This window comes from Phaethon aethereus, assembly GCF_964289735.1.
Source record: "Phaethon aethereus genome assembly, chromosome: 1".
Classification (NCBI taxonomy): domain Eukaryota; kingdom Metazoa; phylum Chordata; class Aves; order Phaethontiformes; family Phaethontidae; genus Phaethon; species Phaethon aethereus.
In genome coordinates, this window is record NC_138575.1 from 204,444,803 (window position 1) to 204,468,536 (window position 23,734).

The 23,734-nt window shown below is 37.4% G+C and overlaps 1 protein-coding gene across 1 annotated transcript in view; it reads right to left on the reverse strand.

Annotated features, from left to right (window-relative positions):
* ATM (ATM serine/threonine kinase) overlaps nt 1-23,734 on the reverse strand; it is an 82,197-nt gene that overhangs the window by 3,995 nt on the left and 54,468 nt on the right. Inside the window, exons 43-57 of the mRNA XM_082004907.1 lie at nt 23,076-23,180; nt 22,437-22,556; nt 21,142-21,376; nt 19,136-19,303; nt 13,064-13,183; nt 11,836-12,053; nt 10,912-11,119; nt 9,857-9,970; nt 9,294-9,452; nt 7,991-8,129; nt 7,549-7,631; nt 6,128-6,268; nt 5,013-5,129; nt 3,466-3,615; nt 2,058-2,223 (exon numbers count right to left, since the gene is read on the reverse strand). Coding sequence (XP_081861033.1) covers nt 2,058-2,223; nt 3,466-3,615; nt 5,013-5,129; nt 6,128-6,268; nt 7,549-7,631; nt 7,991-8,129; nt 9,294-9,452; nt 9,857-9,970; nt 10,912-11,119; nt 11,836-12,053; nt 13,064-13,183; nt 19,136-19,303; nt 21,142-21,376; nt 22,437-22,556; nt 23,076-23,180 — 2,243 coding nt within the window. The remainder of the gene's footprint in view (nt 1-2,057; nt 2,224-3,465; nt 3,616-5,012; nt 5,130-6,127; nt 6,269-7,548; nt 7,632-7,990; nt 8,130-9,293; nt 9,453-9,856; nt 9,971-10,911; nt 11,120-11,835; nt 12,054-13,063; nt 13,184-19,135; nt 19,304-21,141; nt 21,377-22,436; nt 22,557-23,075; nt 23,181-23,734) is intronic.

A 23,734-nucleotide genomic window follows, 5' to 3' on the forward strand; every position in this document is an offset into this window, starting at 1 on the left:
ACACATTACTCCAGTAAAGAGCAAATGCCATTCCACAAATCCAAAAAGAAAAGGTTAACTAAATGCAATTGCAAAAAGGTTCTTCTCATACAGATGTGTATTGTTTTATCTACTCCACAGACTTCTTGCCCGTTTCTCTCTGTAGATAGGTTAACCCAACAATTTCACAGCTTTCAAGGAAAAAAAAAAAAAAAAAGGCAAATGCACAATAAAATTAGGGTTTGTTATTATTACTATTTTTAAGAAAACCTTTTAACTCACAGTATCATATCATCCAGAAAACAGGACTGGACATAATTCAGTCCATAATTCAGTTGGGGCAGCTCAACTAACTATACGTAAATAGTTCCTGACTGATTCTTGTCTAAGTCAGTTTTAAAACCCTTTGGTGACACAAATTACAAGATCTTTCAGATAAGCCTATTTGAGTGCTTTACTGTCCTTAAAAGTAGAAAGCCTCCACATTAAATCTCCCTTGCTGCCTGTTACTGTTTTTCTATTAGCTGATGGACATGGATAGCAGTAGTGTTTCCTATGTCATCAGTGACATAGGCAGTCAGACTGAGTGCACCCTCAGCAAGTTTGCAGACAACACCAAGCTGAGTGGTGTGGTTGACACGCCTGAGGGATGGGATGCCGTCCAGAGGGACCTGGACAAGCTTGAGGAATGGGCCTTTGTGAACCTCATGAGGTTCAACAAGGCCAAGGGCAGGGTCCAGCACATGGGTCGGGGCAAACCCAGTAGTCCTGCTGAGAAGGACTTGGGGGTACTGGTGGATGAAAAGCTGGACATGAGCTGGCAATGTGCATGCACAGCCCAGAAGGCCAACCGTCTTCCAAAGCAGTGTGGCCAGCAGGTCGAGGGAGGTGATTCTGCCCCTCTACTCCACTCTGATGAGACTCCACCTGCAGTACTGTGTCCCAAATGGTCCAGAGGAGGGCCACCAAAATGATCAGAGGAATGGAACGCCTCTCATATAAAGACAGACTGAGAGAATGAGGGTTGTTCAGCCTGGAGAAGAGCAGGCTCTGGGGAGACCTTATTGCAGCCTTCCAGTACTGAAAGGGGGCGGCTAAGAAAGATGGGGACAGACTTTTTAGCAGGGCCTGTAGCGACAGGACAAGGGGTAATGGTTTTAAAAGAGGGCAGATTCAGACTAGATATAAGGGAGAAATTTTTCCCAGTGAGGGTGGTGAACCACTGGCACAGGTTGCCCAGAGAGGTGGTAGATGCCCCATCCCTGGCAACATTCCAGGTCAGGTTGGACGGGGCTCTGGGGAGACCTGCTCTAGTTGAAGATGTCCCTGCTCACTGCAGGGGGGCTGGACTAGATGACCTTTGAAGGTCGCTTCCAACCCAAAGATTCTATCATTCCTACAAAAATCTTTCATGTGAATTCTGCTGAACTGTAGATTTACTTAATTTTTTTTTTCAGCAAAAAACAGGGGGGTGTATAAGCGACATGCTAACATGTAAAATAGAATCTACCGCAATGTATACAATTTACCATCAAATGTCTTCCAGAGACTCAATACAGAACTGAGTCATCCAAAGGAAATCAATAATCCAAGTACATTTATTTCCTTATTAAGACGGAAAAATCAAAGGAAAAAAATGCCAAAACTTAAAAAAACCCCCAAAGTTTTCAGCCATGGCTAGTGATGCTAGTACAAAGAAAGTAAAAGATTAAGCTTTTCAACTCAGTTAAAACATTTGATGCTACAGAAGAAATGAATATATGTTAAATCAAACCAAGAGAATTACTCAGGTAGAAACTTTAAAAAAACCTACCAGAACCTAAAAATACAAACCACTATATAAAACAAAGAAACACAGACTTTCATTCTGTCTTTCTACTGCAGAAAGCAGTGTGCAGGGGGAATGACCCAGAAATCTTAATTACAAAAATAATGCTAGTGTTCTTGCCGTCATTTTTTGCCCCCTACTCACCCTTTTCTGACATGTGACAAAAGCAGAATAGCTGTTACCTCTGAAACCGTATAAACTCTTTGTTTACATAATCTAAAACCTCAATGTTAATAATCTAATATAATACCTATAGAAGATGTAGCCACGCTGCGAGTGTACGCCAATCGTTTTTCAAACCACACAGCTGGATCCAGGAACTTTTCCATGCAGAAATAACGAAACACAGGCTGAAAGTTCTCGCAGACTTTCATGAAGATGTTATATTTCTCTTCAGAGTGTTTCTTTTGTGCATCCTTTCAACAAATAAGAGATGTTTTCCCCATGACTGACTGCTTTGAAAGGAAATTACCTCTTCCCTCGAATGAAATACATACCTGCTTTCTACCCCCCTCCCCTCCATCAAATGCTGTTCTCGCTCCTTTCTCTCTCTGAGCCATGAATTAATGTCAGCAATCATTACTGTACCTATCTATCGGTTTTACTAAACAATTATATTTTCATACACAAGTCATGGGCTACATGTAAAACACACAGTCCCATTTCTTTGGCACAGCAAGTGTATCTTTTTATATGCATGTACAGGTAAATGCATCTTGCTGGGAGATACTTCCCCTTGCACTCTGTTCTACTGCCTTTGCTTATCTGAAGGCTCATGTCACTGTGAGAAAGTCATTCTCACTCATTCACATGCAAAAGCTGCACAAAGCCAACCTTAAATGTATTTTCATCCTGTTAGTCCTATACAGATTTAAAAAGAAAATAATTTCTTGCACCATCATGGTGATATAAAGTAAAATTTGCAATTTTCAAAATGTATGGTGAGGTGGTTTGTGGAACTAAACTAAACCAGCTGAATCCATCTAGCAGCTCTACCTACCATCAGAAGAAAGAACCTTCCCCTACTTGTATCTACTGAACCAGGTATTTTTCTGCCAGTTTACATAAGGTCAGTTTTCTTTTGGCTTAGCTCCCTGAACTGGCTCGCTGTCGGGGGACAGAGGGTACATGGCTGTCACGGTGGAGAAGCCAGACCCCTTCACACTGTCTAACGGCAATTAAGACATTACATTAATCTCAGCTGCATTCCAAACCCATATTTTTACTTTCAAGGACTAGTATTTAGAATTTGGTTTATTCATGAAAATAAAATGATTTTTCAATGCAATGAGAAATACGACAAATATCAATTAAATCCGTAAGATAACTTTATACTGGTTCTGTTGGGTCTCTGTAATGATTGTTTTAGAATTCCAATACATTTATATTCTAGAAGAGTTCACAGACTTATTGGACATTCAGCTGTATTCAAATCTTTCTTGCAACAGTCATTCATGTAGCAATTTTTGATTTTGCAAAGACTCTTACCAGGCTACATTCAGATTAGTCTGACGAACTATTACTTCCATGCCACCGGTCATATTCGCTATTATATACTAAAAGTATAGTATATAATTCTCTGTATATACGTAAAAAACCCCAAGTCTCTGTGTAAAAGAATGTAAGCCAGATATTTTTCTTTAATTATTCTGACTCACCATCATTATTTTCTGACACTGGTAACTGGTGTAGTCTTTTGGCCTGTATCTCTTGTGAGCTCCCTCTTCGACATTCACAAGAAATTCCCCGATGGGAGTTGTTCCCGAGCACCACTCAAGCACACCGCTTCTCTGGGAAAGGGGAACCACCTGTAAAGCAAAACCATGGCTGCATGGGGGGGGTTATACACACACAACTACTAACACGCATGCTGCAGAGCATGGGTGCGTATTTGTGTCTGTTTAAAAAGAAAAAAGACCAAACTATACAACTGAGCACAATGTATGTTCTAAATACACATAAATATACATATATAAAACACATTCAAGGTTTTTTTATCAAATACTTGCAAATTTCTTCTTAGCCCAGAGAACCTTCCACAAGGTACTCAGTACAACTTAACGATTATACACAATTTGCACGTTTGCATCGGTTTTCTGGGTGACCTGCAATTGCCAACAGCTTGCTATGCCTGAATGGGATAATACAAGCATTGTGCAAACTGCACATAAAAAGTAAAATCTGGAACAAACACATGGAAGCTGTGTGAACAGATTAGGCTTGTCGTCTTCTGCTTCCCACCCTAGGGAACAGTTTCTCACTAACTGCCTGTAATAATTACCTCAACTGCTGTAGGAGACAGAACTGGCCAGAATGAACAATCTCCGGTCCTCAGAGAAATAGCTACTGCCCGTTTCCTTCAATTTTCTTTTCTTATGAAAGTCTCTTTATCTCATAATGCAACTCCCATCCTCTTTTGCCCTCCTTTCACTAATTTTTACACACATAAAAACCTGAGTCTTCATTGAAAATTTTTCAAAAAATGTGACTCTAACTCCACCTGTGATTTCTTAAAACTACACTAGCAATTCAGATAAGCTCTTCAGAGATTCTGGAGTGCACATTTCTCATTTGTCAAACGTAAGAACTTTTAGTACTTATTCAGAGGTCGCCTTCATAGCTATTATTGTAACCCCAAGCACATAGAAAGGTAGGAAGAGGGGAAAGTTCAAATACATTTTCTGCATTCACAATAAGAATTTATGCCCATATTCTCAATTCCAAGAAAACCAGTTCTGCAATTCAAATTCTGCATGAACAGACCCTAGATGGGACTTCTGGATTCAATTGCAAGGAATACTGCACGACTAAAATTAATTATTAAATAATTAAGGAATATCGCAAGAGAATTCATAAACTCGTAGGCTCAAGTTTAATGACTAGCAACTTCCAATTCAAGGACAGTGTATGAAAATTTCTTTTCAATTATAAGTTCATATAAAGAAAGCTTTGAAGATTATTTAAACATATTTGGCCTCAGAATTTTTTTTAACGATTTGGAAAAAATTAAATCGTAATAATTGTTCTAATTGTAGTAATTAAATTGTAATAATTGCTTATTCTCTACCTTAAGGAGCAGTGACTATTTTAATAACGCATAAATAAATATACTTTTATATTGTCTTGGGTTAAAAAAAAGGAGAATGGGGAAATACGCTTTATCAGTAGCATTCATTCCACTGCTGCAGCAGCTGTTCAGGGTTACCTTGTATCTTCGGATTGTTAATTTTCTCTTTCGTGTTTCAGTGTTTTGCTGGAGCAATGTATTGCACATCTGGAAAACCTGTTGCATGACCGCATCTTGTCTTAGGTCATCACGCCCCTTTAGCATAAACAGAAAAAGGCAGTTAAAGAACATTTTCAGCATCCAACTTCTTTGTTCAGCAACTTAAAAAAAAAATTTCAAAAAATTCCAGAAAACACAAGTTACTTTTCCACAATAATCACAGGTAATAAAATGCAATTAACAATCATTTTCTCTCTGTACTTGGTTTTCTAATAGTGCTCAGCTGCTTAAGCAGAGCCATCATTAACTTAAATCATCACCTTTTTTTTTTTTTGACAAATATTATTTGACTAAGGTTTCAATCAACCTACATGCCTTATGGTATCCTTTTAAAAATCGGATGTTTCATTCACTATATTTAGCAATCCAGCACACAGCTGAAGCCGCATCCATTGGTACTGCAGTTCTGATTAGTGGATGCAGATCTAGCGATTCATGCTTCTCTGCAAAACTTTCAAAACTACCTCATACTTAACAGCAAAACAGAATTCTCCCAGCAGCTGCTGAATGTTCACATTCAAAGACAGACAGAATGAAATCAACCGAGTTTAAAGAGAAATGAAGTTTTTTTGAGAGATTTGTGTTTCTGTGTGCGTGTTTGTGATTGTCTCTGAATTGTAATTCTTTTTATATGGGGAAGAAAGAAAAAAAGGAGGTATTTAACACAAAATGCTGATGGCTTTTATTTGCTGTACACTCCAGGTCACTAGCTGAGACATGACCACACAAGTGGCAGGTCTGGTAGTTGTCAGGTAAGCTACAGTATATTATATGCATTGTTGAAAAATAATTATCAAAATATTTAACATAATTACTAATTATGTTATTATTTATATTATTGTATTATTATATTACTTATTATTACTTTGTAATTTCCTTTATTAAAGCACTCTTGAACTGAGAAAACTGACACTGAACTGTGAAAAGTCTGCTCATGGTACAGAAGTAACTGTAACATAAGAAAAGACATGAGAACTTAAAAAATTTCCAACATGCCAAGTCTCTGAGATGTCACTACAACTGACAGAACCTACCTTAACCAGCTGCCTTCTTTCTTTACCATCTGATCCTACACAATCTATTATTTTAGGCAGATTCAGGCCTCCTGCTAATCGAAATTCTGGCTTAAAAGACCTTATTGTCACCAAATTTTCATATTGTCCTGTGGGATCCACCTGAAATTATAAATTACTTTAAAATTAATATAAATATTACCTCCGTTTCTCTCAGAGAAAGTGGTAATGAGTTGTTTGCAAACCTTGTTAGCAGCATACGCTAAATATTAATATGAGCATTCCATCATCTACTAGGATAATACCCACAAAGGCTACAAAAATATGCTAGGCAAATGAGAGAGTTTGATTCCTCCTTGTTCACCTCATTGGTAGAGGGGCCCGGTGCTGCAAACTTCCAGTAAACAAAGTCTGACACAATTTCAGCTTGTTCCAAGTAGCATCCTCTCAAGCAAATGTTCACGTACAGCTGGGGGGATTAGGCTTACATTAGGCTACAAATGGACCCAATCGACAATCCTAAAACTGTTGCAATCTACAGGATCTGTATCTTCAGCCATCCTCCATATCCCCATGCCACAAAGCAGCCCTGCTCAGCTGTAAGGAAATATCACTCCAGCTGTTTACATCACTGACCTCCAACTAGTTCAGATAGGTTCTACTGGAGAAGACGACATAGAAAAGGACAACAGAGTCGTGCAAAGGAACTACACCTGGGGCCAACAGGAGCCCTACAAAAAATTGCTATTCAGCATGGGTGGCAACTTCTGGTGTCCCTTGGCTTGCTTTATTTAGCTTTATAGACACAGCCTGAGGGACTTCAACATACGGAAGTTTGGCTTCATAACATGTAAATTTTAGGTGGCCGGCCCAAAAAACAACTCTACACTCCTACAAGTGTTAAGCTTCCTTGGTAGAGCATGTGGCATCTAAGAATGAGTGCCCATGCACCCATGCAATCAACCACTTACGCGAATGGGAATGGATCATTCACCATTACTGAATACTAAAAGCATAAGCTGGCCATTTAAGAACAGCCGCAGAGGCATATCTACTAATTCTCACAACTTTCTGGACATTAAGTGCCTCCCTGAAACTCTGAGCTAGCACCTGCAAAATAAGATCCTCTCTGTGATTTAGGTAGCTTATCACCCCCTTTGATAATGAAAGACTAGTCAGTGGTAGCAATGGCAGTGACAAAGCCATCTTCATACAATAAGCCACTATCCAGCAAATGTAAGACTTGGGGTCAAGGTCTTCCAAAGCCTAAGGAAAGTGTCTCATGCTGCATCTCTCATCTGACAGGAAAGCACCCCTGGCAGGCTGACCTGTAAAGAACACGGGAATTTGATGAAGATATATGCCCTGACTGCCCTTATAAAAATTTGAAGTCAATGCTAAGATTGGACATTATAGTGTATATTTATTTCAACTTCAGTCACCTTAATTTCCATGGTAGGAACAACAACATCCTCCAAGTTCTTCAGTTTAATAATTGGCTGGTCAGCTGGAATACTTATTCCTTCTGTAATAAAACAAATTCATATTTCTAAATTCAGAACTATAAACATACATCAAAGGTCACAAAGAACAGCTTACATTGCTTTTGGGAGCCAAAACCTCACTGCATGCTTCTGTTGAGCTGATGAAGATGACCACAGGACAACTGAAGTTTTCTGGAGTTTCATACTCAGAAAGTCTGAACCTTAGATTGCAAGTAATTACTGACTTTTAACCCAGACTAAGTTCTACATTTGTCAAAAATAGGACAGAGTGCTAGCCCAGTATCTCCTTTAACTAAATATCAATATTTAGAAATATACTATTTAGTCCAAGAAAATAAAATATATTTTCACTATTAAAAATAATTTTTCCAAAACTTACTTCTTTGAGTTTTCCATGGAGTAGCATCTACATTTGCTAATGTGATGTAAGCATCACAAAGTGCTTCAATGTCTCTAACCATATGAGCTCTCCTTTTTCTTACGATATTGATTATATTGCTAGCAGCCTCCATTCTGTCCTAAAAAAACCCCAAACCAACAGAATACAAATATCAGATCTTGCAAACTACACTTTGTAAGATTAAAGATGCATCACAATGTGCAGTCAAGTAAGTACAATTGAGCTACATCCTATGAAAACAGAGAAAATTGCAGTAATGGACAGCCCTTTGATATGAACAGAAATAATCTGAAGAACAGTTCTGTGTTGTCTAATCTGAGATAATACGTAGAGTAAAATATTATTGGGGATGGAGGGAGAACAAATCCGTCCAGGCAAAGCGCAAAAAACCTGCAAAGATTCTTCAGAAAAGAGGACAGGCAGTTTTGGATGTTCTTCCACCACTTTCCTGCTTCCATTATTTCATATCAACTGAAGAAAAAGTCTGTATGCAAAAGGCAAAAACCTGACCATGTGTCCTTTCTGTGCCTAACTCTGAGAGGCTTAGTTGAGTTTAGCATAATCCTACTTCTAAGGGTGAGACCACAAAAGAACTACAAATCTTAAAGAAAGGTCAAAAAAAGCCACATAAAAATGCGGTGAAAAATTGTATCAGTGTGCTGGGTAAGAGGGTAATGACAACTGAACACGCCAGGCTTACAGTGATGGGGGAAAGAAGGGACATTAATCTAGATATGAGATGATTCCAAAGACAGGTTCCAACAACAATTAAGCAACAACATTAAAATAAAGCCACAGTTGAGTATTACCCATCACCACATTTTAACATATAAAGGCCATATAAAGTAACAAAAGATACACTGCACAAGGCTAAATACTTAGATAGAACAGATGTTATCACTCAAAGCAGAAAAAAATACTTGATTCAGTATGTACTTTTAACAATAAACCCACTCAAGTCTTTGTTGCACCTAAAATGCCTTTTACAGAATCACACACCATGGACATTTATCACAAGACTCTTCACAATAATTGGGGCTACCTGTTGCAGGAAATATTAACCATGTTTTGTTTAACCCCATAATTACTTCTTTCAATAATAATTACCAATGTATGCACAATAGGAGGGTTTTTTATTATTAAAAGTACTTTTTTCCTCCTTTCTTAACAGAAGTCAGCTGACGAGCGCTACACTAAAATACTCCTTGACATAATTTTTTTTTTCATTTAACAAAATTAAAGGACTGAATGTGATTAATAGAATAGAATTCTTTGTAGTCACCACATCAAGCTGGGAGATTTCTTTCGGTGCATTTTTAATTAACTTATTTCTTCTTATTGCATCTGGTTTTGCGAGGAGTTCATCTTTGTTAGCATTTGCCAAAGCTAGTATTATAAACAAAGTATGATGTGGATGATCCAGTGAAATTCTAGACATTAGCTGTCAAGAAAAACAAAAAGATTCCATTTTTGAAAACTGTACAGAAGAAATAAATTACTTAATTAACATTATTAATTCTTTTGAACTTCTAAGTTTCCTAATAAGAAATAAAAAGTAATACTTAGATGTTATTTCCACAACTAAAACACATTTAAAGTATATTGCTATATCTGCATAAGACTATTCTTATACAAAATCAATCAAGTAGCAAGCAAGGAAAAAAGTCCCCAATCCTCTCCCCCTCTTCCCCCACTACACTGATTTTGCATCACTCATTTTTCATACACCTTTATCACCTACATCACTCATTTAGCTATAACTGCACAAAGGAAGATACATATTGTTTAGAAGTATGCACTACTAAGCCAATCAAGATATCTCCAGATATGAAAAGCGTAAATTACATTATTCAGAACTTCATGAAATCCTAAACCACCCATCATCTTGGTTCCCATCCGAGCAGCTAACTGGTACATCAGAGGTAAAAACTTGTATGAAGGGATCTTCTTTGCATTTTTCTGTAGTAGAGAAAATTCAGAAAGCTGTACTGAACAACAAAAAAAATTATAATCATAAAATAGCAGGTAAGGGCTAGCAATTTTGGTTTTGCTTTTTTTTTTTTTTTTGAAACTGAGAGTAATCATTCCTGTGTGATCAAATGGCAATCCAGTGAGTTCAAACATCATCTTGGCCCATGTCTCCTGAATGCTACAAATCCTTCATAAGAAAACTACTATTTTCTATTCTATTAGAGCAGAGCTTAGATATATTGCTTCAGAATTCATATCTAGATTCTTTGTGGCAAGAGACAATCCTAATTAAAAAAAAAAAAATCTAGCTTAAGACAAGAAACAATTGTGTGTTAAAAATATGAATAAAGGAACACTTTCTATTTTTCAAAGTTTATTGTAACACAAAGCGAAGAATTAAATTATACTGATCTCTGCTATAAACAGATCATACAGGTAAGAATTAACAGATTTCCTCCACGATCCTAGAAATGATAGAAGCAGCCTAAGAATGAGAACTTTACTGGTCTCTGGCTACTGTGTTACAGAGACAATCTAAAAGCACATCCTTTCACCTAAAAGTATATACAATATAAACTAGAACAATGTACTAAAGGATGTTGATGATGGGTAGTATCCAAGGTATGTAAAGAACCAGGTGACTACAGTGAAAGAGCATGAGTTATGCTTAATCGTACAGACTTGTCAAATTAAAATGCTAAAGTAAATGAAGTTATTTAAAATGTATTGAGAATTACAGCTCTCACTGATGAAAAACTAATTGATGAGCAACGAGTGAAAAAAGTGAATTTTGAAGGAAAAGTTAAGGAGATACATAGAAAACCATACTGCACAGCACTATAATTCATCTTCTAGAAACAGAGAAGGAGAAGAAAGATGGATAATTTAATGTCAAAGGGTAATAAGGAAAAGCAAGAGCAGACATATACCTTCATAATTTCATTGACTCTATCCACTCCAGAATTTTCAAGCCACAAGGAACAAAGCCGGAAGATCCACATATCATGTTCTTCTCCACTTAGTAAACAGCTGATGTAGTTCTCCACTGCTTTACACAAGAAACGTTTACGATCCTCAGTTAGGGCATGTATGGCACATTCATCCAGTTCAAGTTCTCGCTGAACCTTCACTGTGTATCTATGTTAACAGACATTTTTGAACAACAAATTATCTTTTAATGAACTTACAAGCAAGGCTGTCCCTACTTCTCTTGCTTACTAATTTAACATTTTTTACTTGTTTTGTATGTACAAGCAGAGTAAATTAAACAACTGAGAAAACAAATTGTGGGAGCTATTTCTTTGGCGTTAAGTCCACACAGACCCATCACTCTAAATTTTCGGTCAGTGTCTTTTTTCGTTTTTTTAATGATTTAATCTCAATACTGGTGTAAATTTGAATATCCAGCACAGATCATTGTATAAGGACTTTAGTTTCTAATGGCTGAAGTTCAAATTTTTCTGCTCACTTTCAATTGCTCTTACTAAATCTTTAAGAGTTCTGTATTAAGATGAATTCTACACTGTCAACAAACGTGTGATGGAGAAAGATACCAAACATCTATTTTTTACTCTATAACGTTTTCTCTATCAAATAAACTAAACAGATCCAGGGAATAAAATGTGAACTCAGGGCCATGATCATCCACTGTTTAACTGTTGTAACACCTCTTGGCCTAGCATGCTTCTTTGCAACAAGAACTACAGATCTGGCCACTATTTTGTGAAGAGAAGGAAAAATTCAGCTGTAGACATGTGACCCATGCTGTACGACTTGCCCAGGGGGACAGAGAATTACTAAAGATGGAGCCTTTGAAGGCTCCATAGTAACCACCTCTCCACTGGCATGCTCACCTATTTGTCTGAACTCTGCGCTCCCTTAGGAGGCCAACCTCCTCCTTAGCCTTCTTCAGTAATGCCTGCTTATTTTCAAACTCTGAGGATTTCATGTAATTCTCAATTCGTTGGTACTGATTATCTGAGAAACGAGCCAAAGACAGGAAAGCCTTCATCTTTCCTTTCTTCAGCTCATCACTGCTGTCTCCACTGTGGCTTGCAGCAATTTCCACAGCCTAAAAGGGAAGTTACAATAATGATAAAACTGATAATCATATTAATAGTGCTGCATAATACTTGATTAAACTCTATTAAAACCAGAATGGTTGAGGTTGGAAGGGGCCACTGGAGGTCATCTTGTGCAACTCTCCTGCTCACGCAGGGTCATCTGCTCAAACAGGTTATTTAATGTTGGCTATGATGGAATATATATGCATACAAAATAAAACCTACCAGGCTGAATATTATTCTCCTAAGTGAACTTAATCTTTGAGGAGTGTTTCAGTGCAAACAGTCAAAAAGATTGTCCTGTATGAAACAGCTTTAATAACCATACAGGAGTCTCCTACAGCTATCTGTCTTTATAGAGTAATTAAGCATGAAGTTTTACAATAGTTTTACAACCTTGTATCATAAGATGGTGAGGAAAAAAAATAGAAGACAGGCCAAAAACTGCCAAAAAGACAAGGAAATTATATGTGAAAGTTCAATCATCAGAGTGAAGAAACCATGTAGACCGTAACAGAGAAATGCAACTATTTAGAGTTTCACAAATTAGCATTAAATAAAGAAATGCAGAGTAGGCAAATGTTAATAAAAATGTTTCTATTACTAAGAGTTTTAAAAAAATTACAGTCCTTTGAAACACTAGTACAAAACTTTCTAGCACCTGGAAAGAGATTGTTGTGAATACAATCCCCATACTGAAGACATGTTAAGTGAATGCTATGTCCCAAGAAGGAATGGATGGGGCAGAACAGGAGAGGGAAAGAGGACTAGCAGTCATTATCACTGAACCTTTAACCCAATATTACACAGAAAGTTCACTATGAATTCTGTAAAGCCATATTCTGAATATTTTATAAGACTTCAGTGTTACACAATACTATGTGAAAGTATAGTATTTTTATAAGTATCCATATTTTGCAATCCAGAAAAATAAAGGCTGCATGGTAAAATTTACTTGACATTTTAACAACATATTTTAGCACAGCATTATCTCAAATGTTTCAAAGACTGTATGCACCTTTTCTAAGTATTTCTGCATGATGACTGTCGGGTTTTCCAAGCATGTTTCTGCTAACCAGGTTCCGCATAGCCTCAGACACTCTGTAAATATCAATTTCAGATGAGGATCATTCTCAACCTTTGAGAAAGCAAGTTTTGGGGAAAAAAAGAAAAAAGAGAGAGCCATCAAATAAAAATACTTTTTACATATGAGGGAGGCAATTTATAAAGCTTTTAAACCCTGACTATAACTCAATCACTCAGGCTTGTATGTAGATACATACGTAATGTATCTACAGAGTCATTTACCATGAACACCTGCAGCAGTCAATAACCTTAAATCACAGTCACATTTTATGTTTTACTGAAGGACAGCACATATTTTTAAATACCTGACAGTTTGAACAATGAAAACCAGAATAAACAATGACAAAATGTAATAAAAATTAAATAAATTCACAGCATGTTTCCAGAATTGTATTTTCTAATACCTCCATTTAGTCTTAAGTACCATAGTACACTCTGTAGGAAACATTCAGGAATTGTGATAACTATGTGTGATCATTAGATTTTTCAGACTGACCTCTACACAGAAACTTGGTTAAAAGCGCTCTGAGAAGATGATGGAGCAGGTTTCCAACGGACTTGCCTCCAGATTGGAAGCTCAGCTTTAACTGTATAGTAGGAAAAGTTTCCAACATACTTTTAGTATAGAGTACGTATACCACCTGATCAAGATGGCAATGCTGACTGTGAAATATTGAAGCATATCATAGGCTGCGAAAACACAAAACCTTATGTGGACAGGGTAAACGTTAACACTGGAAGGTGAGAGAAGGATTAAATTATTGGAAGCCCTCATCAACTGATTCATGGAGCAAGCATAAAAAACAAAACAGGAGCAGCAACTCTTGATTTTGGCCTGATATGTATGGAGAACTTGGCCCAAAATTCTCCAGCTTTTCTGAAGTGTGATATTCCTTATTAATGTATATGGATTCAAAGCAAATGTTTATCACCCTCCAAAAAATACCCAAAGAAAGCAATCACAGCTAAACACAAAGGTACGGATGATGAAGAAATTTTTACCACATCACTACACAAAATGAAGTTTTGCCCAAGTGAAAAAGAAAATATATTAAAAAGAATCATAAAAGCCAAAAGCCCACCATCAGGCTGTCCAAAAAACCCAAACAACTTGAAGGAGACTCAATAAATAATATAAGAGCATTTTTTAAACATATCAGGAGCAGCTAGCCACCAGACAGTCCACTTGATAAAAAGATAACAGTGATAAAACAAATAGCGCTCTGAGAAGATAAAGCAGAAAAAAATTAAATTATTTGCATTTGTGTTCACTGCGGAGGAGTTTGAAGAGTCCCACTGCAAAGCCTTTCTTTATGAGGGATTCAAAGGTCTGTCTGCTATTGAAGTGACAACATGAAAACATCAACTCACCAGGATCAGCACGTACTTTTCCAAAAGGTCTACAGCATTTCACAGATGAACTAAGTGAACTACCAAAAGAGGTGTAACAGCTTTTGCTTAAAACTGCCTTAATATAAGAGGAGTGGCGGGTGGCAAACGTGGCACCACTATTTTAACAAGTTTCAGGGAAGCACAGGTCAGTAACACTCTTACCAGAAGCGGACAAACTAGCAAAAAAACCCCACAAAGAGAACAGATGGATTAATATGAAGAAAAGCCAGAATAGCTTTTGTAAAAGGACATGATAGAACATCTCCTTCCAGTTTGTTGTTATCTGCAAATTTGCCAAGGAAATTCAGTCCTGCCCTACAGATCTCAGTCATAAAAATAGTATCAGACCCCACAACAACCCTAAGGAACCCTACTTCTGACTGGCTACCAGGCTGCCTTTGACTCATCAACAACTACCCTGTGAGCTCAGCCACTTAGCCAGTTTTCCACCTATCTTGTGGTCTAATCTATCCAGTCTGTATCTTACCAGCTTGTGAGGAAGGATATTGCGGGAGACTGTCAAATGCCTTGCTAAAATCAAGGTAGATGACATCCACAGCTTGTCCCAGGTCTACTGGGAAAACTGTTTCATCACAGAGGACAATCAGGTTGGTCAAGCATGATAGAGTATTTCTGTTGGCTTTTCCCAATGATCTTTTCTTTCAAGTGCATGGCAATAGCTTCCCTAAAGACCCATTCTGTAACTTTCCTAGGGATGAGTCTGACTGCTCTGTAGTTTCTGACCTTGCTTTTTGCCCTTTTTGTAGATGGGTATGATTGTCCTCTTCCAGTCATCAGCACTTCCCCGATCTCCACAACCTTTCAGAGATGATACAAAACTGGTTTTGACATGATGTCAGCCAACTCCCTTAGCATCCTCAGATGTATCCCATTTCCCAGCTCAACTGAACTTCTTGAAGAACTCAACAAGCAAAGGAAGATCTGTCTGATTCAGCCTACTCCGACAGATTCATCTGCTTGAGGCCAGGAATGCTCTGCAGAGGGATCTGGACAGGCTGGATTGATGGGCCAAGGTCAACTGTATGAAGTTTAACAAGGCCAAGTACCAGGTCCTGCACTTGGGTCACAACAACCCCATGCAACGCTACAGGCTTGGGGAGGAGTGGCTGGAGAGCTGCCCGGCAGAAAAGGACCTGGGGGTGCTGGTTGACAGCTGGCTGAACATGAGCCGGCAGTGTGCCCAGGTGGCCAAGAAGGCCCACAGCATCCTGGCCTGTATCAGAAATAGCGTGGCTAGGAGTAAGGAAATGATTATGCCCCTGTTGAGGTTGCATCTCGAATACTGTGTCTATAAATACTGTGTTTTGGGCCCCTCAGTACAAGAAGGACATTGAGGTGCTGGAGCGTGTCCAGAGAAGAGCAACGAAGCTGGTGAGGGGCCTGGAGAACAAACCATATGAGGAGCGGCTGAGGGAACTGCGGTTGTTCACTCTGGAGAAGAAGAGGCTGAGGGGAAACCTTATCACTCTCTACAACTACCTGAAAGGAGGTTGTAGTGAGGTAGGTGTTGGTCTCTTCTCCCAAGTAACTAGTGATAGGACAAGAGGAAATGGCCTCAAGTTGCGCCAGGGGAGGTTTAGACTAGATACTAGGAAAAATTTCTTTACGGAGAGAGTGGTCAGGCATTGGAACAGGCTGCCCCGGGAGGTGGTGGAGTCACCATCACTGGAAGTGTTCAAAAAACGTGTAGATGTGGCGCTTCAAGACATGGTTTAGGGGATATGGTGGTGTTGGGCTGACAATTGGACTTGATGATCTTAAAGGTCTTTTCCAACCTTAATGATTTTATGACTGCAACAGTCATGTGACATGGCTCTTCACCAAAAGGCTCTTGAAGAAACTAAGTTGCAAGAAATGAAATGCATGATTCTTGGAGGGATAAAGAACTAAGACAGGCAACAGAAAGATAAATAAATGGGCCACTTTTTTACAGTGGGGTTAGGTCACCAGTGAAAAGCCTCCAAAGATCCAGTCATCTGTGCTGCTCAAAAGGTATTAATCTTGAGAAGGTGATAAGCAGTGAACACAAAATCTGGTGATTATATTGAGTCATGCAAGGTGATAAAAACAAGGACAGACTGAGGAACTACAGACAAATACAGGACAATAAATGGAATTAAAAATACCCTGATGAAATTACAAGCAAAAAAATAAATGTTAAGCAATGCATGAGAGGGGAAAAAGACTTCCTGTATACAACGATGGACTGTGAAACCGTTAGTCCTGTTTGGAAATATAGTAGCTATATTATAGTGAGGTAACTATAAAATGTTACCTCACTATGGAAAATGGAGACAGGGAACACATTAAGTGTTTTTTTCCAAGATTGGAATTAACCTCAAATGAAGACAGGGGGTTCAAAACGAACAAAAGGAAGTGGCTCTTAAAACAGTGGGAATTAAGCTGTGAAACTCCTTGTTGCAGGGTCTTCTTGGATATTAAAAGCTTCCACAGACTCAAAAAGTGACTGGAGAAATTTATGATATAAAAAAATTTGGAAGGAATTACCTACAGAGAAACTACCTCTGGTTCAGGAAGTTCTTGTGCTACAAATCAGTCCGGGGGAGTACTCTGGTTGTACTGGCCAACTATTCTTTACACTTTTTCTTAGGAACTTCATATTGCCCATTACTGAGATAGGAGAGAGGGATTTCTGTTTCAGTTCTTGTATTCTGAATTGGAGGTGGGAATATAGTACTTGCTTCACATCAAGTGACATAATTTTTCAGAAAGCTTACAAAAAGCTTTAAGATAACTAAGATGCAGAGGCACTTGCTAAAAGTCAAATTTGATGAGAAAATATTCCCCTCTTTGAGGTAAAATTCCATTTTCAGAAGTACAACATAAAACTTATATCTCAGTGTGCCTGTAGATAGGGAAGGATTCAAAGATATGAGAGAGCACCCTAAATCATATCTGTGTTCCTTGATAATGAATTATGACAAAGAAGTCTGAGGCACAGTAGTGAATGCCTATCAGTCAAAAACTTGCTTGGAATTTCTGTATGCTTTGTGATACAGCTTTAGCCCCACTGAAATACAAGCCTCAACTCATGCTCCCAGCTTTACACAAGGATTCCCTACAGACATCAGGGAAATGCCTGCAACAGAGGTATGCTGCTTCAGCATAAAATAGATTAGGGTCTTCCTCTACTAGGCTATTTTAAACAATAAGGACCATAAATAAAATCTTTGTTATTGTTATTTTTCTAACAAAAACATTTACACTTTCACAGTTCCCAGCATAATATGTATCAGAAATAGTGTGGCCAGCAGGAGGAGGGAAGTGATTGTCCCCCTGTACTGGCAAGGCTGCACCTCAAATACTGTGTTGAGTTTTGGGCCCCTCACTACAAGGACACTGAGTTGCTGGAGTGTGTCCAGAGAAGGACAACGAAGCTGGTGAAAGGGTCTAGAGAACAAGTCTTATGAGAAGTCACTGAGGGAGCTGGGGTTGTTTAGTCTGGAGAAACGGAGGCTGAGGAGAGACCTTATCGCTCTCTACAGCAACCTGAAAGAAGGCTATAGTGAGGCGGGTGTTGATGTCTTCTCCCAAGTGACAAGCGATAGGACAAGAGGAAATGGCCTCAAGTTGTGCCAGGGGAGGTTTACAGAATCACAGAATCACTAGGTTGGAAAGGACCTTTAAGATCATCAAGTCCAACCATTAATCCAGCACCACCATGTCCCCTAAACCATGTCCTGAAGTGCCACATCCACACGTTTTTTGAACACTTCCGGAGATGGCGACTCCACCACCTCCCTGGGCAGCCTGTTCTAATGCCTGACCACCCTCTCAGTGAAGAAATTTTTCCTAATATCCAATCTAAACCTCCCCTGGCGCAACTTGAGGCCATTTCCTCTTGTCCTATCACTAGTTACTTGGGAGAAGAGACCAACACCCTCATCGCCACAACCCCCTTTCAGGTAGTTGTAGAGAGCGATAAGGTCTCCCCTTACATTGGATATTAGGAAAAATTTCTTCACCAAAAGGGTTGTCAGGCATTGGAACAGGCTGCCCAGGGAGGTGGTTGAGGAGTGGTTTAAATACCTCCATCCTTGGAGGTATTTAAAAGACATGTAGACGTGGCACTTAGGGACATGGTTTAGTGGTGGACTTGGCAGTGCTAGGTTAATGGTTGGACTTGATGATCTTAAAGGTCTTTTCCAAAGCAATGATTCTATGAGTCTAGGCCTAAACAATCCTGCTTGGCCATTAGTTTCTTTAACCATTGTCACAGAACAAGATGATACACCTCTATGTAACAGTTTTGCTTAAAACAAGTTCATTTTTTATCAAGGGAAATCATCTCTGATTTTAAAAAGCTATATATATCACAGTGGTGGCACTAGAGGCAAAATAATGAATAATAAATTCTAATGTTTGCCACTCTTACAGACTCACTTTGAAAAACCCTGATAAGATTTGCTAATACAGATTTTTTTGCTTTCAGACATTTTGAGAGTACAAAACAGGTTTAGTAATACTGCAGACAGCCTTTTAATTTTCTTCCAAAGGAAAACTTCAGAAAGTGGAAATAGTATCTTAGATAATTTAATTCCTATAAGTCTACACATTAGACAACACATACCTGAAACCAATCTGCATCTAATTTTTTTATCATCCTTTTAAGAATATTCAGTGCAAGACTCTCTTCCTTTTTAGCCCAGAAAACTTGAGCTTCTTCTAGTTGCCATTCAGAAACTTCATATCCCATTGGATTGTACTGTTTGATTTGAAACATAGCTCTTTCTGGAAGCTGAAATTGAAAAAAGATTATAAACAATTCTTTAAGCCCAATACATGTATCTCACAGCAAGTTTTGTTTTTAAACTTTGCAGCAGAGAGATGAAGTTATTTTTCTATATACTTGCAGAAAATCCCGATCTGCAACAAAAATAGACTATGGAAACTTCATAATAGGCTTACAACCCCCAAAATAAAGTATCAGTGTTTAACATTTTAAATTACTTGGAGGTATAAAGTATAGAAATTCTACAGTCACTACCTACTGAAATAATAGATTTATAATTTTAGCTTAGTGATTATTATTACATCCTAAGAGATCACACAAAAAATAGTAAGAAAAATGGCACCACCATGAACTAATTCTTTTGTGTGCCTACCTCTTCACTCATATCACTGGTGAAATAAAATCGCCATTATTTAGTAATCTAGTATCACTATGCTAGTACAAAGAGCAAACTATCTTTTTAACAATGTCAAAGATCAAGACTAAAGTGTATTTTCACAAGTTGTCCAACCAATAACCAAATCAATCAAACTTTTAAATAAGTAAGGTAAACAATTAAAATATAAGAATGCCTGTAAATGACAATGTACAATTGGGTACTCCAATTAGGGGTCAGTGTGATGATGCTGTATGGCACTCTCTTCCTTCTCCTGACGGATGGTAGTGGCACCAAAGAGGAAGAAAAGCCATTAGTTGCAAAGAGTGCTTCCTCAAAAACTTTCCTACATCTGGACACTTAGTGTTGTCAACTACAAGTGTGCCTATAAGAAAGGGTTATCAACCCATGGTTTGAAAGACTGAGAACACCCAGAAGTATGCTCCGAAGTACTGCATGACCTACAACACTGAAGAGGCTGGAAGAACAGTGTTTTCAGAAACACACTGACTCCATCTTTCAGAACCTTCTCCTCCAAATTCTCCAAAATAGGGCACCCCAATTTTAATCTTATTCTGTAACTAAAAATCAAAGTGAAAAAAAATTCACTTCTGTTGAGGCTCTCACGGGACACTCATCACCACAGTGTTAGTGACTGGGCAGGCATGAGATAAAAAAAATTCTGAAGAAGTAATTTTCCCAAACAATTCTGGAGGCACTGAGTAAACCTTGCAAATCTATGAAAGCAAAGACAGCTGTTCTACTTATATAATCATTATTCACAAAAAGAGTTAGAACCTTCCTGAAATCAAAGTTTAATACAGTTTCACATATGTGAAGTGTTAAACATCTTTCCAGGTTATATATCTAACTGGAACTATACTCTGCAGAGGTTCTTGGATGATATTGTTGCTCTATAAATTCTTATTGAGTTACTCCTCCAGATGCACTACCTACAACAAGCCAAGGCTGACTCTAGACCTTAAATGCATTAGCAGCTGTAGAAACCACTGATACTGCAAATCCTACTAAGTCATTCACAGGGAGGTATTTCCCACAGTGCAATGGTTTCAGGGTATAAAACCTTAAAAACAACAATAAACATACAGATGCAATGGAGTTCTTTCTGCAGCTTTACTCTGGAACACTACAACAGTATGATGCAAGTGAAAGCTGGATATATAAAACTGCACTAAGATAAAGTAACAGAGCTGAAAGAGCATTCTTCAGTAAAAATTTCATTTTTATATTATCTACCTCATAGTGTAGCTTACAGTTATGAATAAAACTCATAAAACATGCCTATAAATACAATTTATGAATAAGTTCTACATAGTTTAAGTCTCCAACTAATTGATTCATTGAATAAACTTAGAATACAGTTAATCTTTAGTACTGTTAAAAAATGAAGTTCTTTTATAAACTAAAAATTACACATCTGTCACTGATCTTTCCTGGAATTTGTTACCTGTGTATTTTTAGCAGTTCTTGCCAATCTAGAGAGCTCCACCAGATGTTTTGTCAGGATGTCTTTAATACATTCTCTTTTTGTATTTTCATTCTCCTTTTCAAGCAAGATCTCCAAAATTACAGTGCGCAGAGCCATGATAGGTTCCTGGAAACGGAAGTCACTGTCCTTGAGAAGCTGTGACTGTCTCTGCCATTTCAAATAAATATCATTCAGTTGTTGAGTAGTAACAGATCTGCAATTGTTACAAAAAGAAAAAAGACCTGTTATTAATTCTTGCTAAATATTAGTGAAATGTCAGATAAGTAATAAAACTAAACTACCAAGGTAATTCACAACCTTCAGTTCAAAACCAAGATGCTGACCATAAAACCCTACAACATTAGGGTTAATATGCAGAATAAATTGGCAGGCTTCCACTTTTAACAAACATGAAGATAAGGGGATCAACATTAGTAAGGTGAACAACTCCACTATAAACATTCTTGATTATGCATCAAAACCTGTTGTGTTAAAGGTCCACCAGCAAAGGGAATCACAGTCAAACACAGGGCTACTTAAAAGATTAGAGACCAAGATTCCTACTTTATTATACAGGTTGTATAAGGATTAATATAAGAATAAATTCCAAACTCTGACATTGTAGCTGTGTAGGTTGTCATTATAGGTATTATTTTTTTAGGTGATTAACTGCAAATAGCAATGGCTCATAAGGTCCTGAAGGCGCTAAATAACTGTAGGATGACTATAAGCTACCAAACTAATGCAACTATAGGAGAAAAAAATCCAATCTTAATAGGACTATAGGGATAAATATCTTCCTATGATTAAAAAAGCAATGTTAAGAATTCAGGTAGAATACTGATGGTAATCGTAGTCCATGAAGAAAGTGATTCAAACCGAGACAACTTTCAACAGATATACGGGTATCATCAACGCAAGGGAAAACATCTTTAGAAGAGGATAACTCAGTTACCTTAGTAAACCAAACGCTAGGAGATATGACTGCTACCTTGGGGTATACCAGGGAACTCAAAACAAAGGAAAGAAAACAATTATATAAAATACACTATTGGCATAATATCAAATAATTAAAACTAGACCATGAATAAATCCAGTCTGGAAATAGAGAGAAGCCAGATTTGTCTTCACATACTAAAGCTAAAATCCATATAATTTTTAAGATGAAGTTTGGGATTTCATAAAAAGACCTCAACAAATTTTATTCATTAGACTTGATTACCAAAATTCCTGCAAACTGAGAGAGAAATATGAAACAAGCTTAAAAAAAATACCTGGAAAACAGCAGACCTATATTTTCCAACTCTCCAATTAGTTGTAGTCTGCAAAGAGTTGGATATAAAGAATAAACAGACTCAAGACTGCCTTTGCAAAGCTCTTCTACTTCATTCACTCTATGGATTTAACAGAGAAATCGTAAATTATTATTTTTTAATATCAATAAGTAATTACAAATATCTGTAACATAATTTCCATACAGTGAACAGAATTTAAACAGCTAAACTATTTTGTTCAGAATGATTATGTATTACCATTAAAGTTCAAAAAATTAAGTTTGTCAATAAATGAAAACACGGTAAACATATATGAACACCAAAGCCTATGTGATAGCTCAGCTAAAGAAAAGTAGTCAGCACTCAAATCCATTTCAGAAGACTGTAAAGGAAGGGATGTATACTACAGGAAATTTATCTGTAATTAGCACACAAATTGTATATGCACAAAAGACAAATTTAAGTTAAAAAACTTAGAAATGAAGCTGCAGTCCAGAAGTATTAATTTTATTTTATGCACCAGTCTTTATTTAAGCCCATAAAATCCCATAATAGTCTTTTATAATAACATGTGACTACAAACACACACACACTCTCTGTCTCTCTCTCTCTAACAGCAGAATATTTGCATACAGTTACCTGGCATCTTTAAGACTGTCATAGAAAGCAGAGAATTCCTTATCTCGTAAAGACTGAAGAGCATCATACAATGCTTCATGGTACCCTAGTCTTCCTGTCTCATCTCTTAAAAAGAAAACAAAAGTAATGTAAAAGGAAAATTATATTCCTCTACAAAGAAGTCAATTTTATCTTTATGACAAAAATTTTTTGTAGTACATTTTCTGCAGCTGGATGGACTGCTGTTTTGCATGATAAAAAAAAATACTGAAACTCTTTAAATTTTACATTAATTTAGTTTTTTATAAATTCAGGCAAACAAAGAAAAAATAGTAATTGTCAAAATGTTTGCAATATGAAGAACATCTTCAAGGTTGTATCAAAAATATGACACAAAACCAACTGAACAATAAAAACTTAACCATAACACATTTCTCACAGTATTTTGCTGAAAGATATATATTACAGTATGCATGCAACTTCAGTTCAGAATGAACAATTTTTTACATTTAACTTCAGAAATACTTTGACAAAGGAAAAAATTTAAAAAACCTGGAAGGCTCAAAAAAACCATAGAGTTCAATTTAATTTTCTCTTCTTTGCCCTCTTCACTTTTCTTTCTTCTGCTCGACCCTCCTCTTTTCTGCCCTCTTCACTTTTCTTTCTTCTGCTTGACCCTC